General features: G+C 49.9%; 1 protein-coding gene across 9 annotated transcripts in view; it reads left to right on the top strand.

Moving 5' to 3' along the window:
- NEO1 (neogenin 1) overlaps positions 1–16,151 on the top strand; it is a 1,161,518-nt gene that overhangs the window by 795,379 nt on the left and 349,988 nt on the right. For all 9 annotated transcript variants that reach the window (XM_069624609.1, XM_069624607.1, XM_069624606.1 and 6 more), the window contains exons 14-15: positions 5,033–5,143; positions 5,877–6,071. In XM_069624609.1, coding sequence (XP_069480710.1) covers positions 5,033–5,143; positions 5,877–6,071 — 306 coding nt within the window. The remainder of the gene's footprint in view (positions 1–5,032; positions 5,144–5,876; positions 6,072–16,151) is intronic.

The raw sequence follows: 16,151 nt of genomic DNA, 5'->3' as shown, positions 1-16,151 counted from the left end.
CTTCCTTTTCGGCAGAGACCTCACGACAATCCACCAGGGAGCCTCTCTTTGAAGAGTCTGGATCCGCTCCTTGCGCAGGAAATTCAAGCCCTGCTGGAGAAAGGCGCCATAGAACTGGTGCCTGTAGCGGAGAGGAACAAGGGATGGTATTCACCTTATTTTTTTATATCGAAGAAAGACGGGGGATTGAGACCCATCAAGGGTCAGATCCCTCAATCTTCACGCTTGGAATCTGAAAGGTTGAGGTATAAGGATTGGGACCTCCCTGAAGACGTAATGGAGGTGTTGCTCTCGGCCAGGCGGCCGGCAACAAAGTCTCTGTACCGGTGCCGTTGCAGAAAGTTCTGCGACTGGTGCAGGGTTCAGAATGTGGACCCTTTTGAATGTGACATTCCCATGGTTCTGTCTTTTTTGCTTTCTTTGGCACACAGGGGCTTGCAAGTGGGGACCATCAAAGGTTACCTGGCGGCGCTGTCCATATTTAAGCGCTCGTCTGAAGAGTGTTCCTATTTTAAAATTCCTTTAATTTCACAGTTTTTGAAAGGGCTCACTACTGTGTTCCCTCCGTCACCTTTTCTGGTGCCAGGTTGGGATTTGAACCTTAAGTTTCTTATGGGTGCTCCGTTTGAGCCTTTACATTCTTGCCCGTTGAGGCTGTTAACTCTGAAAACTTTGTTTTTGGTTGCGGTTACTTCCGCTTGCAGAGTGAGTGAGTTACATGCACTTTCAGTTAAGCCACCCTTCACTGTGTTTCACAAGGACAGGGTTGTCCTTAGAGTTCGTCCTTCTTTTCTTCCGAAGGTGGTTTCGGAATTTCGTTTGAGCCAGAAGGTGGTTCTTCCGGCGTTCTATCCTCCTCCACATCCTGGTAAGGAAGAGGAGAGGCTCCATAGGCTTGATCCTCGGAGAGCGTTGAGCTTTTATATTTCGCGCGTGTCCCAGGTCAGAGTGGGCGATCAACTCTTCATTGGTTACGCTGGAAAGCGTTTGGGACAAGCTGTGATGAAACACTTTGTCTCGTTGGATTATTTTAGCTATCTCCGAGTGTTACCGCTTGGCGGGTAAGGACCCTCCGGCTGGCTTGCGGGCCCATTCTACCAGAGGAGTGGCTGCGTCTACTGCCCTGCAGAGGGGAGTTCCTATTCGTCACATCTGTGAAGCAGCCACCTGGGCTTCAGTACATACTTTTGTACGTCACTATTCCCTCGATTCCATGAGAGGGCAAGATCTGGCCTTTGGCAAGGCAGTTCTCTATTCCGCAATTTGATTGGGCATGCTAAATTTGTATTCTAAATTCTTTCCCACCTCCTTGCTTGGTACTGCTTTGGGAGTCTGTCATAGATATGGAATACGTCGGAGGACCCAATCCCCTCGAAGAACAAGTTACTTTCTTACCTGGTAACGTTCTTTCGATGGGATGGTCCGACGACGTATTCCATATCGCTCCCTCCCTGCCTTCCCCGCTGCAGAATTTCTTTTGCGATTGCAGCTTGCGTTCCGCAAGGCCTTGTGTGTCTGACTGGCAGAAAACTGGTGGCACACGTTCTGGGAAAAAACTATTACTGAGGCTATGGGCGTCGTGCATCCTACTTATCACATCGGGTGACGTCGGCCGTCGGAGGAGGTCCTCGGGGACGGCGCATCAACGTCATCGACGCAGGACGCAGACGCCAAAGATTTTCCGAAGCAGCACAGCTGTGGACATTACCTGTCATAGATATAGAATACGTCGTCGGACCATCCCATCGAAAGAAGGTTACCAGGTAAGAAAGTAACTTGTTCCTTGTATACATTCTGCCTAATTTGTATTAATAGTGCTCAGTGTTGTGACAAATCACAGGTATTTGCCCCTTCTCACCAAGGTGTAGCCCGCTCCCCTCCTGCCCCTGTGAGGCGAGGTAGGTGAGCCCACTCCGCAAAACCCTTCCTAGGGGTCAAGGCAAGTGGGACCTCATCGGGAGAGACTTCCCCTTTCAGGACAAGGCGTAACGTCCCTGTGTGGAACTCCCTACTCCAGCAAATTAAATTGCGTACATGGGACTGCCGGATAAGCCTAACAATATGGCATCCTTGCCTTTGGCTGAACGCAATGCAAGAGTAAACCCAATGGCCTGAGAAAAGGAGGATGTCTCTTTAATGCAAGACACTTATCTAACTCTGCCGAGGTGGAAAGGAACCTAATGCGCACGGGAAGCCCTCTGACGTTATGCTGTCAGGATGCAGAGCACAAAACTAGTCGCGGAACCTTGGACTTGTGGATAGAGACAGAACGAGGGAGGGAGGGAGGGAGAGAGAGAGAGAACGTGACTTAGAACAGGTGTGTGCAGATGCAGGAAGCGTCTCGGGTCGACCGAGAGAAGCAACCCAGTTGTGGCGTGAGCTGGGCAGAACACCCCAAGAACGCTGATAACGCCCATGAGGGAAGCGAGGCGTGCTCCCAACCATCAGCACCAGTGTGAAGCAGGAGTCTGAAGCGGGCTCGATAACGTGAAAGCGACAAGCAGAGAGAGGGTGTTAGGCACGATTGTATGCAGTACCCTTTGGGAACACTACAACCCTGACTACAGGTAATAGGAAACCCAACCTTTAGTATAAGCTTGCACTACACAGTTTTGGTAGCGTGTTGAGCAGCCAGGCTTATCTCAAGAGGGGTCAATGTGAGCTGTAGGGGAGTTACACATAGATTCAGTGACAAGTATTCAATTAAACACACACAAGGTTTCTTGAGTAAACAATTATTAATTTATCAGTCGGGTAAGCCTTCTTCAGAAGGGAGCAATAAAACGGTAACACTCAAATATACTTCACAAAATACACATTCTTAATATCTCTAAAGCAGCGAGTACCCTTTTGGGATGGCACACAGACACAACCTACACCCTCGCGTGACTTCAGTAGCTAGGGTGCTGGGGACATTAATATATCACTGTTGCATTTAGAATAATTTACGAGTAAGTCAAAGGAAAAGGTTATTGGAACATACAAGAGACCACACATATCCTTAAGCAGGCAAATACTTTCAGATACCCCAATAAGAGTCATTCAGTGGAACAGGCTAAGCCAAAGTCAATGGGCAGAAGACTATATGAGCTGAAGCACTTCTTTGTAGGTAAAAAAAGTCTTTGCACAATGGTTTAGAAGTCTTTGAAGAAAAAGAAGTCAATTTAGGGCCACAAGCTGTTGGACTTGTGAGTAGTAGTAGAAGAAGCAAGAAACTCTACAGCAAGAGGTAAGTTCTCTCACACTTTTACAGTACCTTTGTATTGAAGAAAAAGTGCAGCAGACGACTTCTGTTCCTGGGTCTAGAAAATTAAAATTGTGAGTAAAGTTATTTTCACTTTACTGCTCTGGGAAACAGTAGTTTATCCCAGAGAAGGTATTTAAACCTTTGGGAAATCTGGAAGACTTCCCTGTGTCACTGCGCAGAAGGTGCTTTGTGACACAATGTAAAAGATGATGCCTATGGAGTTTGTCAGACTTCATAACCAAATGAAAAACAACGTTCAGAAATCACATTTAAAATACACGAGAGAGTGGGGAAAAAAGGGTCACTCTCTCCAGGTTATAAAATGATCGTCCTCAAAATCCAGCAAAGTTGCTGGGGGTCTCGAACGTGGAGGGAATTAGCACATTTCTGAGAATTCTCCCTAACGGAGGGAAAAAATAGTCACTAGCGAGGGCCGAGCCCAACTACCAGCCTCTTCCAAGTAAGCTGGGGAACCGGGAGTCCTGCGGGCATGGCCATCACTCAGAGAAAACTCATCCCAGTCGCCAGAATGAGAAGGCCAGGCAAATGTTCTGTGATGGGAGTTGGAGGCAAATGAGTGACCTAGAGAGGCAAGAGTTATTACATGAAGCCGTCACCTCATCCCAGTACAAAGGACCAGCTATCAAATATGCATCAAAGGCAAGTAAGAAGTGATGAGCCCAGAAGAGGACTGAGTCCACACAAGTCTTGTCTACCCAATAAGGAAAGAGATATTCAACCCAGAGGTGAACATTTTAGAAGAGGCGCTGATGACAGAAAGCAAGAGGAAGAAAAGTGATCTTGAGGGAACTACAAGAGTTAATTGCAGAGACTGTTATACCAAGAGGGTGTATAATTCAAGGAGTTATTGAATGAACTGGATGAGAGACCAGGCAAAGGGTTGTGATTTTACTGACCACAATTACAGAGTGGTACATTTAATCACGGGCACAACACTGAAAAACGGCCATTAAAAAAAAAGGTATTTGGGCCCACCTCGCCAGACCCCTGATTTTCCACCCTTGTAACACCACCCCAACCGCACCCCCAACCCATTTTAACCCCTTACCCCACTACCCTTGATATTTTGGATGGAGGACCTGTATTCTTTTGGACTTTATAACAACTGACAAGCACATTTTAGTTTCTTTAGTTTGGTAGGGTACTCCCTTTAGTGATGGGGAATGTTAGGCCTTCTACTTATAATTTTCACTAAAGGTAATGGAATCATGTCTTCTGAGTGTCTGACTCCTTCTGGCCCCACTACAATGTGCTTATCTGAACCCTTCACACCCCCCTCACCCACTCTACGTCTAAGCCTTACTGCTCAGTCCTACTACCTGGATAGTATGGGTAGACATTAGTGATTTTCCCTATCCAACTCAATACAGTGTTCTCTCAATCCGGCCATAGGACTGATTCTGAAAATCCATTTGAACAGGCAGTAACTTGTGTGCCCTATATTCACACATCTTTCCAAATTAGCAGATTTGGGGAGTTTTGTGTCCACCACTCCTTATTGATAACTTGTGGCGATTTAGAACTATAGAAAGAGTTTCATGTAAATAGTTTTCCATTCTTTATAGTATTGTTGCTCTTTCAACAATTGAACCTTTTCACCTACCCCCGGCTCTTCCCTCTGCATCCATAGAGCTCACTCTTCACATAATCATACTTGCATAGCCACTCCTTTCTTACCTCCATGTCCGAATCTTGCAATAACAAGCTGACACTGGCTTTGTACTTCTCATCTGTCCCTGCATAACTTCTGCTTGTGCTTGGCAGGTTTGGAACGAGGAACAGAGTACAATTTTCGTGTAGCAGCCCTAACTGTCAATGGTACTGGACCGGCAACAGAGTGGGTGTCTGCAGAAACGTTTGAGAGCGACCTGGATGGTAAGTAGATGGACAGGGCGAGACGAGGTGCATGAGCTGCTAAGAGACGACACATTGGTTGATAACTGAGTGTTACTTGAGCCCATTCGTTGATATGGGGTGAATAAGCTGAATGGTCTTATGTAGATATGTATATGTAAGATGCAGCATATCTTGTATTTGTGCTCGGAGCATTATACAGTTGGGCCTTCATTTGCTATTCATTTGAACAGCTGTTTTTTACTTCAAGAAAACAGCATTTGTATTTAGTAGGATCTGAATCTCATTTCTTTACTAATTTTCCCATTGTTGGTCCTTATCATTTTTCTGCAAAAGTTTGTACTTGCCTCTTCATGCTGGACCTTAACATGGAGGATCAAACCGGAAAGGTGTTGTCTAGTGGACTTCCATTTCTGTCCCATACCAGGCACAGTACAGCAGGGGGGGGTCTAGCTCTTTGATTGTTGCTGCCTTGCAACATAGTTATATGAAACGTTTTTTATTTGGACAAGAACGTAGCTGATGTGCACAGGAATATGACTGTTTGATACAAGTACCAGGATGGTGGGGGCATGAGGGAAGGTGGAGATACTAGCCATGCCCTTTTGATGGGAGGAATAAAGTGTACAATGAGTTTGTGAGTGCCACTTTTGATTTAAAATTTAAACTATTGCAGATTATCTGTGGACAAAGTGGCTCAGTAGGAAGGCTGTAAATGTTGCTCTTATTCTGAATAATTATCTCTCGATTCCAGAAACTCGTGTACCTGATGTTCCAAGTTCCCTTCATGTCCGACCCCTGGTCACAAGCATCGTAGTGAGCTGGACTCCCCCAGAAAATCAGAACATCGTGGTGAGAGGTTACGCCATCGGGTATGGTGTTGGCAGTCCACATGCACAAACCATTAAGGTGGATCACAAACAGCGCTATTACACCATTGAAAACTTGGGTAAGTGCTTCCTTTGCCAGCCTTTTTTATAGTCCAATGCATGATGTTTAGCATTTTAGACCCATTTCTCAAAACCCAAACCTACACCAGATTGTGATCCCATAATGTTGCAATCCAGTTTACCTAGACCTGTGCTGTACCCACTAGCTGATTTCATGTCTAAGAACATGACGCCTGTTTTAGTTACTGTGATAACTCTGAGTGGCCTCAGAACACTGAAGTGGTGGCCTTTTCTCTAATTCATAATGTGGTGTTAGTTTAGAGCAGACTTTTTACCTTAAGAGGTAGACCCATGTACTTTCTGCTGCCTTTTCTGGGCTTTGATCTTCATTTTACGTCCAAGCCAGGCTTCATTAATCCAAACCCATAGAATGGCTGTTTTTTTGTGATCTTCCTTAAGAGTGCTCCTGACTCCTAAGGAAGGAGAATAGTGTCCCCAGAGAGGATACTATCTTAGTGAGAAGGCAAGGTAGATGGTAACTTTTTGCTTTGTGTAAAATGGCTTTCCTATCTGAAACCTTTTTTTGCCTGGCTTTATTTTTCACCCCTTCCTCCCTTTCACACAATTCAGGTTGTCATTGTTTGCCTTGACTTGAGGGGCTGCATGACTGTCCTTTATCTGTGTGTGTGTGTGTGTGTGTGTGTGTGTGTGTGTGTGTGAGAGATATGTTATTTTGCACTTATATAGCGCCTTATATACCATTGGTATGGTCTGAAGGCGCTGGTAGGTTGAACGCCCTTGGGAACCGAAGTTCTTGTCAGTAGAGGGAGGAGAGAGGGTCCAATAGGTGCGAGTGCGCATCTGGTATGTGTGCAGCTGGTGCGAAAATTCCTGTGGAAGCTGCTTCATAGCGGTAGGTGTGGTGGCTGAGAGGTCAGGAGTATGTGTTCGAATCTGGCAGGAATTATCCAGACCGAGAGTGGCAGCGTAAGGCCTGAGGAGAACGCCTGGCTGGGGGTGCGAGACCAGCAGTGATTACATAGTGATGTGGAGTGAGCGGCGTCAGATGTTGATATGAGAACAGTTATACCGAATGGTGTCATAGTATCTGTGTTCTAGTTGGGTGGTGGTGTAAGGAGAGAGTAAGCGTGGGGTGTGATATGAGGTATGATCTTTTAAAGGATCCATGCATTCTAGGTATACTATGGACTTCATGCAGTTAAGCGATTCGTCCGTTCTGCACATTCGTCGGCCCTCCACCCGTCTTCTCGCCACACACGTCCTCTCGCCACACACGTCCTCTCGCCACACACGTCCTCTCGCCACACACGTCCTCTCGCCACACACGTCCTCTCGCCACACACGTCCTCTCGCCACACACGTCCTCTCGCCACACACGTCCTCTCGCCACACACGTCCTCTCGCCACACACGTCCTCTCGCCACACACGTCCTCTCGCCACACACGTCGTTTCGCCACCCACGTCCTTTCGCCACCCACGTCCTTTCGCCACCCACGTCCTTTCGCCACCCACGTCCTTTCGCCACCCACGTCCTTTCGCCACCCACGTCCTTTCGCCACCCACGTCCTTTCGCCACCCACGTCCTTTCGCCACCCACGTCCTTTCGCCACCCACGTCCTTTCGCCACCCACGTCCTTTCGCCACCCACGTCCTTTCGCCACCCACGTCCTTTCGCCACCCACGTCCTTTTGCCACCCACGTCCTTTTGCCACCCACGTCCTTTTGCCACCCACGTCCTTTTGCCACCCACGTCCTTTTGCCACCCACGTCCTTTTGCCACCCACGTCCTTTTGCCACCCACGTCCTTTTGCCACCCACGTCCTTTTGCCACCCACGTCCTTTTGCCACCCACGTCCTTTTGCCACCCACGTCCTTTTGCCACCCACGTCCTTTTGCCACCCACGTCCTTTTGCCACCCACGTCCTTTTGCCACCCACGTCCTTTTGCCACCCACGTCCTTTTGCCACCCACGTCCTTTTGCCACCCACGTCCTTTTGCCACCCACGTCCTTTTGCCACCCACGTCCTTTTGCCACCCACGTCCTTTTGCCACCCACGTCCTTTTGCCACCCACGTCCTTTTGCCACCCACGTCCTTTTGCCACCCACGTCCTTTTGCCACCCACGTCCTTTTGCCACCCACGTCCTTTTGCCACCCACGTCCTTTTGCCACCCACGTCCTTTTGCCACCCACGTCCTTTTGCCACCCACGTCCTTTTGCCACCCACGTCCTTTTGCCACCCACGTCCTTTTGCCACCCACGTCCTTTTGCCACCCACGTCCTTTTGCCACCCACGTCCTTTTGCCACCCACGTCCTTTTGCCACCCACGTCCTTTTGCCACCCACGTCCTTTTGCCACCCACGTCCTTTTGCCACCCACGTCCTTTTGCCACCCACGTCCTTTTGCCACCCACGTCCTTTTGCCACCCACGTCCTTTTGCCACCCACGTCCTTTTGCCACCCACGTCCTTTTGCCACCCACGTCCTTTTGCCACCCACGTCCTTTTGCCACCCACGTCCTTTTGCCACCCACGTCCTTTTGCCACCCACGTCCTTTTGCCACCCACGTCCTTTTGCCACCCACGTCCTTTTGCCACCCACGTCCTTTTGCCACCCACGTCCTTTTGCCACCCACGTCCTTTTGCCACCCACGTCCTTTTGCCACCCACGTCCTTTTGCCACCCACGTCCTTTTGCCACCCACGTCCTTTTGCCACCCACGTCCTTTTGCCACCCACGTCCTTTTGCCACCCACGTCCTTTTGCCACCCACGTCCTTTTGCCACCCACGTCCTTTTGCCACCCACGTCCTTTTGCCACCCACGTCCTTTTGCCACCCACGTCCTTTTGCCACCCACGTCCTTTTGCCACCCACGTCCTTTTGCCACCCACGTCCTTTTGCCACCCACGTCCTTTTGCCACCCACGTCCTTTTGCCACCCACGTCCTTTTGCCACCCACGTCCTTTTGCCACCCACGTCCTTTTGCCACCCACGTCCTTTTGCCACCCACGTCCTTTTGCCACCCACGTCCTTTTGCCACCCACGTCCTTTTGCCACCCACGTCCTTTTGCCACCCACGTCCTTTTGCCACCCACGTCCTTTTGCCACCCACGTCCTTTTGCCACCCACGTCCTTTTGCCACCCACGTCCTTTTGCCACCCACGTCCTTTTGCCACCCACGTCCTTTTGCCACCCACGTCCTTTTGCCACCCACGTCCTTTTGCCACCCACGTCCTTTTGCCACCCACGTCCTTTTGCCACCCACGTCCTTTTGCCACCCACGTCCTTTTGCCACCCACGTCCTTTTGCCACCCACGTCCTTTTGCCACCCACGTCCTTTTGCCACCCACGTCCTTTTGCCACCCACGTCCTTTTGCCACCCACGTCCTCACTCACCACACCCGGCCGCCCTCGACACTCATGGGCCCTCGACACTCATGGGCCCTCGACACTCATGGGCCCTCAACACTCATGTGGAAGTAGGCATCCTCCAAGTCCAGCGACGAAAGGAAGTCGCCTTCCTCCAGCTGTCCCAGCACGTGCTGGAGGGTGACCATCCGGAACTTCTGGGACTTGATGTACTTGTTTCGACGACGAAGGTCCAGGATGGGTCACCAACCACCAGTCTTCTTCCGGACGAGGAAGTACCGCAAGTACACTCGGAGCCCCGGAGCTTCTTTGAGACGAGCTTGATGGCTCTCTTTCTTAGCATCGCCCGTACCTCCAGCAGCAGTTGAGGGATGTGGTTTTCCTTCCTGGCCACGGGTGGAATACGTGGACACCTTTTTTGGAATTCCAGTGTGCGCCTGCGGGCCAGGGCATCCAGCACCCAACGGTCGGTGGAGATGGACTCCCCCACGCTGACAGATTTTTCCAGCCGGCCTCCCAACAGGTGCTCAGGTGGGGTCCCGACGCCACGGCCGGTTCAATCCTGTTTCGTCACGGCCTTGCCGCCTTGGCCTCCTTGGCAACGATGACGGGATCCTCCTGTCTTGCCGCATCCGCTGAAGGCCTCCTGCGACGAGGAGCGGGCCGCTTGGCGATACGACGAGGAACTGCCGCCGAATCCTTTGGAGGCACCTTGCTTGCCTTCGGTGTTCTGAAAGGACGGCCGCCGGTGTTGAACACCCAAGGCCCGAGCCGTCTCGGTGTCCACCTTGATGACCTGTAGTGACTCATCCACTGCCTTGCTGAACAGGTTGTTCCCGTCAAAGGCCATGTCCAGAACCCTGGTCTGCACGTCCTGGCGGAAATCGGTGGCCTTGAGCCAACCGCACCGGCGAAGGCAAACGCCGATGCCCATCTGACGAAAGCTGGTGTCGGCGATGTCCGTGGCCACCGTAACGGCGTGGGCCGACGCCACTTCGCCTTCCTGTAGGATTTCTAGGGCCTCAGCCCTCTTGTCGTCCGGGAGGAAGTCCGCAAGGGAGCGATCTTGAACCATAGCTCCCTGTCATAGCGTGCCACGATTGCGAGGGCTTTGGCCGCTTTAATCGCCTTCACCGCCGAGATGACTCGTCGTCCCATGGCGTCCAGCTTCTTCCACTTGCCGTCCGGCGGGGATGTTGAAGTCATCGCCCCTGCCTTCTTCTTGGCCGCCTCGAAGACCACTGAATCCGGGGATGGCTGTGCCCTAACGCACATAGGGGCGGAGTCCAGGACCCAGTACTACTTCTCCTAGTCTCTGTCTTTCTTAGGAGGAGCCGTGGACGGGTTCTTCCGGAGCGTTAGTCCCTCGCCCCAGATATCATCCAGTATCAGGACTGAGAAGACAGTCTTCCTCCTGGCCTCCCGCTGTTGGTAGAGGAAACCTTCCTTCTGCTGTTCTTCGGGGCAGAGCTGGAAGAGCTCAGATGCCCTGGTGATCATGGCGTGGAAAGAGCCGATCTCGTTGGGGGGAGGGAGACCCAAGGAGGTGGTAAAGTGAGGTCCATTCCGTCGTCACCACTGTCGTCGTCCGTCCCCATCGTCGCTGTCTCCGTTCCCGTCTCATCCCTTGGTGGAGGGGAAGGAGGTGAGGGATGAGAAGGCTGTGAAGGCTGGAAGGGAGAAGGGGGATGGACTTGCCTCTGCTTGCTCGGTGTACTTCCCGACAGTCCAGGTTTCGCTGGGTCGTCCGCTGGGGGTATGGGCAACCTTGTCCTTATCTCCGTACACAAGGCCTGAATAGCCATCAAGATCGCTCCTGAGTTGTCTTGTGGTATAGGCACCGGTTGCGACGGGAGTGATGTTTGGGGAGTAGGATCCTCCGTCTCCTCCACGGCCTGCGGCTCCTCGTCGGCACCACCGTCGCTTTCTTCGTCCGCCTCGTCGGGATCCCTCCCATAGGACCGGACCTCCTCGAACTTCTTGTCCAGGATCTTTGCGACGCCAGCCAGCTCATCTTCAGAGGTGGTATCTGTGTCCGTAATGGTTACCGTGCCCCCCTCCTACTCCGCCCGGGGTTTCACGGGAGTCTTATCTATAGGCTGTAAAGAGGATTCCCTCTGTGGTGGCAGGGAAACTCTAGGCCCGGAGGTCGTCTCCACTGGGATAGCCTCCGCAGGCTTCGCCTGGGCGGCCACGACTCCTTCAATCGAGGCTTTAGCCAGGTGAATCAGGGCCTTCACGACCTTGGCCGTGCCCGAGGCCTTCACCTTGGGGGGGAGGGTCACTGCCACGCTCCCCCTCGGCTGTCTCGGTTGGGATCGACCGGGGCTTCTCCCGAAGCTTAACTGGGTTCTCCGACTTCCTCTTCACAGGCCCAGAGCGTTGGCTTGTGGTTGATTGCATCAGTGATAATGCGCCCTGCCTGGCAGCCGAGGAGCCTGACCGATCGGCGCTCCCGGTGCCCGCAGACTGGCGGTGCTTTGCCTTTTGTTGGGTCCCCATCGCCAGAGCGCCCTCAAAGGTCTTAGAAGACCGCTCGTACTTCTTCTAACCTGCTGCTGGGCTCTTCCCCTCCAGCCAGTTGGTGAGTCGAGTACGACGATTCCTCATTGTCCGTTCGGACATATTCTTACAAAATGCACAGTCCTTCTCCACGTGCAATTTATCGTCGTGAAGGCAGTAGAGGCACCGAGAGTGCTCATCTTTGTGTGTGTGTGTGTGTGTGTGTGTGTGTGTGTGTGTGTGTGTGTGTGTGTGTGTGTGTGTGTGTGTGTGTGTGTGTGTGTGTGTCTGAATTCACTTGGAGGGGAGGTTCAGACATTAGCTGACTATCACTCTGTTTGAATGCTGCATGGTGTGACTGGGTGCTGTGTTCACTCCTCTCTTCCTAGGAGGATAAAAGCAGACGCCATTACCCACTCACCTTGTCAACCGCTGGAACTCAATCTGCTTTCCTGAAAGGCCTGATCGAGAAAGGACCAAGGCTCTGCACCAACATCATTTGATGTTCGACCGAATTGATGATGAAGCTCTGCCTCTCCAGAACACGGGATGGAACACACTGCGGCACTCCTTCCCTCCCACCCCCCGGTGGGGACAACAGGATCACAGCTTCTGCTCTACGGCCTCAACACTCTAAAGTGCCTGAATGTGCCTGCAACGCCGAAACCGGAAGTGGGAGCACCAAAGGCAATGCGTGACAAACCGACCAGATAATCCTCATCCAGGAGCATCATGCAAGCGTTACAGTTCCATCATTGTCATCTTGAAAGACCCAGGGGCCTGTGCTGGTCTCTGTCCTACAAACACACCTCAGATCTTGTTTCTAGTCCTTCTTTCATGGCTTACAATTTATGGCCAAATTGCCACCTATAAAAAAAAAAAAAAAAAGTCGAAAAACCAGTCCATGTATTTTGGAGCAACCACTAGATGGTACTATGTGCACAGCAAATGGATTTAAAACGCACTTCCTGCTAGAGATTAGTCATGTTTTCTAAAGGAATCTTCCCAGGAAACTCAGGCAGCCTGCACAAAGTCCAGAACTCTGCAACCAGCTGCACTTGAACCTCTCTAAAAGACACTTAATTAAAGATTACTTGGAAATGACCCACGGCTTCTAGTGTTGAGTGCAAAACTAAATTGAAGACTAAAGAGAGGTTGCTAGAGCCACATGCACATTGTCTGGGATATAAAGAATTGCCAGTTCAGATTATGTTGTTGCCCAGTCAACTATATATATATATTTTTCTATTTACTTGATTCAATCAAAATAAACGATTTTTACAAGAAAGAAGAAAAAATCAACAGTTGTAGAAGAATATTAAAGAATATTAAGATTCACTGTATTAAGTCACTGTTTATCCAGTTCTTCACTGCCGTTGTCTGCTAAAAGACATTTCAGCCCAAGAATCTGTTTGAGTCTGTGTTGTGGTGATTGTCCAAGCGGTCCTTTCTCCGCTAATTAGTCTCTCCCACCAAAGTTGTTGTTCTTGAGTGTGCAACGCCAACAGAAGTGGGCGGATGTATTTTTCACTGATTTCCTGGGTTCCCGGGCAATTCAAGAGAAGATGCCGAAGAGTTTCAAGCTCCACATCCTTTTTGCCGAAGCGACATTTGTTTGAAGTGGATAGGCCTGTAACCTCCAGAATCTCTGTCTCCAAAAGGTTTAGACTTGCCCTCAAAAAGATGTTTCTTGCTGATTTGTTGGGAAATTTGGCAAGGTAGTTCGGAATAGTGCTCAACTTGCTTTGTTGTAAAGGAAGATGGTTAGTTGACTTAAACTGAGCCGCCCCGTCAAGTGTCTTTATCCAGTCGAGCTCCAAGTTTTCTTTTTATTTTCATTGGGTTTTGTAGGAGCTCCTCTTCTGATTGCTAGATTTCGTTTAGCTTGTTTTTACACGCTGTGTCCCAGATTTTCAGCAGTGTGCATTTCGCACCTTGGGTTTCCTCCCTAATTATGTCCAAGATGGTAGGACAGTTTGGGAGCCGGATTTTCCTATAAAGCATCAGGCTGTTAATTTCGATGGTTGCTGCCAGCGAGAGGAGACGCAGTTCTCTTCGGATCAGCAGCATAGATGTGCATTTAGGAAGGCCTAAGACAGAACGCCAAAAGAGCCCTTCTAACCGGATCCAAAGCTTTTCTGGAATTTGCGGCATAGCCTCTGCCGCATATGACAGGGAGGGTACCACCTTCGCTCGATAGAATCTTAGGGTTGGAACCAATGAGAATCGGCCGTATTTTTTATCCACCACTCGAGCTTGAGCAGATAGTTTCCGCACCTTATTCAGGAGAGCTTCTTGAGCTGCTGTATTGGTTTTAGAACAATCGAGCATCACGCCAAGATATTTGAAGCAGTGAACCTTTTCAAGTGCTGTACCGTTAAGGAACCAATTCAGTCGTTCATTTCTCCTTTTCGACTTTTCCAAGACAAGAATCTTGGTTTTGGCTACGTTAATTTGAAGATCATTGACCTGTATAAATGCTGCCAGGTTGTCCAGTTGACGTTGGAGACCAATCGGGGTAAGATCCATCAGGATCATATCATCTGTGTATAACAAGCGGGTTGTTTTCCTGGAGCCCATAGTTGGTGGAAAAGATCGAATCGAGGTTTCGGTTGTCTGGAAGTCGCCCATATATGCTATGAATAGGGCGGGGGCTAAGGGACAGCCCTGCTTCACTCCTCTACCTGATGGAATTTCCTTCGATAAGAACCCTGCTTGATTTAACCTGACTCTCATCCTGGTGTTCTTGTGAAGTGCGTGAATAGGTTGCAAAATTTCCTTGGGGCAGTTCCACTTGTGAAGTTTTCTCCATAGAGTTGTTCTATTGACCTGGTCAAATGCTTGGGCCAGGTCAATGAAGGCCAAAAAGACGCGAGGGGCCCCCTTAGTGATTTTGCCTTTTAATGCGCTCAGAAACAGGATGTTTGCCGAGGTCCCAATGTTTTTGGTAAATCCAGTTTGAAAAGGATCCGCACACTCAGCATTTTTTGCCCATCGCTGGAACTGTTTTAGGAGCAGGGCCCCAAACACTTTTCCAATTACGTCGAAGTGCTATGGGGCGGAAGTTGGAGGGATCCTCTTTGTTGCCCTTCTTAAATATGGGTACCACTATGGAAGAGGTCCAGAAATGTGGAATAGACTGAGTCCCCGCATCGCTTGAAGACCGCACTGATCAGCTCTGACCACTCCTCCAGATGATCTTTGAAGTCAATATTTGTGATCCCATCAGGACCTGGAGCTCCTGAAGATTTGAGCCCATGTATAACCTCTATAATGTTCTCTTTATTACTTAGGTCAATCCACTGTGCCTTTACGGTGTCGTCTTCTATTTCGATCATAACTGAAGGAGGTTTAAAAAGTTCTTTAAAAAAAATCATCCAAGTTTCTTCTCCAATATTGTTGGCCGAGCTTTCTTCCCCTGGTGTAACGGTAGATCTCAACAATGACCAAAAGTCCTGGGAATTCTGAAGGGTCATTTTCTGCAACATCCGTTCCGCAACCTGTTGATAAAGTGTTTGACGATGGTGCATAACCCAAGATTTATAGGCAATGTGTCCTTGGTTGAGGTTTTCTTGTGAGGGCTGGGTGTTAACTAGCCGCTTCAGTTTCCTTAAGTCGCGACGCTTCTCTACCAGGGTCTTGCAATATGCATGGCTACGAGGACCAGACATAGGTTTGGCTTTTGCAGTTTGGGATGTAAATGGAACCAACAGAGGCTGGGAGTCTGGTGCTGTAGGAGCGTCCTTCGCTGATCGTTGTTCCATTATACTTAGATATTGTGATGTAATAATCGCTAACGATCTAGCAGAAAGTTTCAGACGATTTCTTTGTTGATTACACTCGACTTGGCACAGCATTGCAGATTTTTCGATGTTAAGTGGTTTCCACTTTAACGACAGCAGGTTATGGTCACTCGCGTTTGAGGCAATTACCTCGAAGGAAACAGCTTGCGCCGCTAGAGGCCTGGTCACAAAAATGTGGTCGATGTCCGCTGAAGAACCGCCTCTCGACCAAGAAGGGAGATGGTTTAATCTTGGGAAGAGGTCTCCTGCGTTCATGAAAGGTCTTGATGACATTAAGATGTTCCACTTTTTGCCTCTGGCTTCTCTGTCGCGCAAACGTTTGCTGAACACTTGTCGTTTCCCGTGGGTGGCAGGTCGCATTCAAATCCCCACATATAATTACATTTGCTCCTGGATGGTCTACCAGCATTGTCAATAGCTTTTTCCTCCATCAGAAGAAAGTTTT

Source organism: Ambystoma mexicanum, chromosome 11 (assembly GCF_040938575.1).
Source record: "Ambystoma mexicanum isolate Mex_15411 chromosome 11, UKY_AmexF1_1, whole genome shotgun sequence".
Taxonomy (NCBI): Eukaryota; Metazoa; Chordata; class Amphibia; order Caudata; family Ambystomatidae; genus Ambystoma; species Ambystoma mexicanum.
The sequence above is the reverse complement of the archived record's forward strand: the minus strand, read 5'-3'. Positions and strand labels throughout refer to the sequence as shown.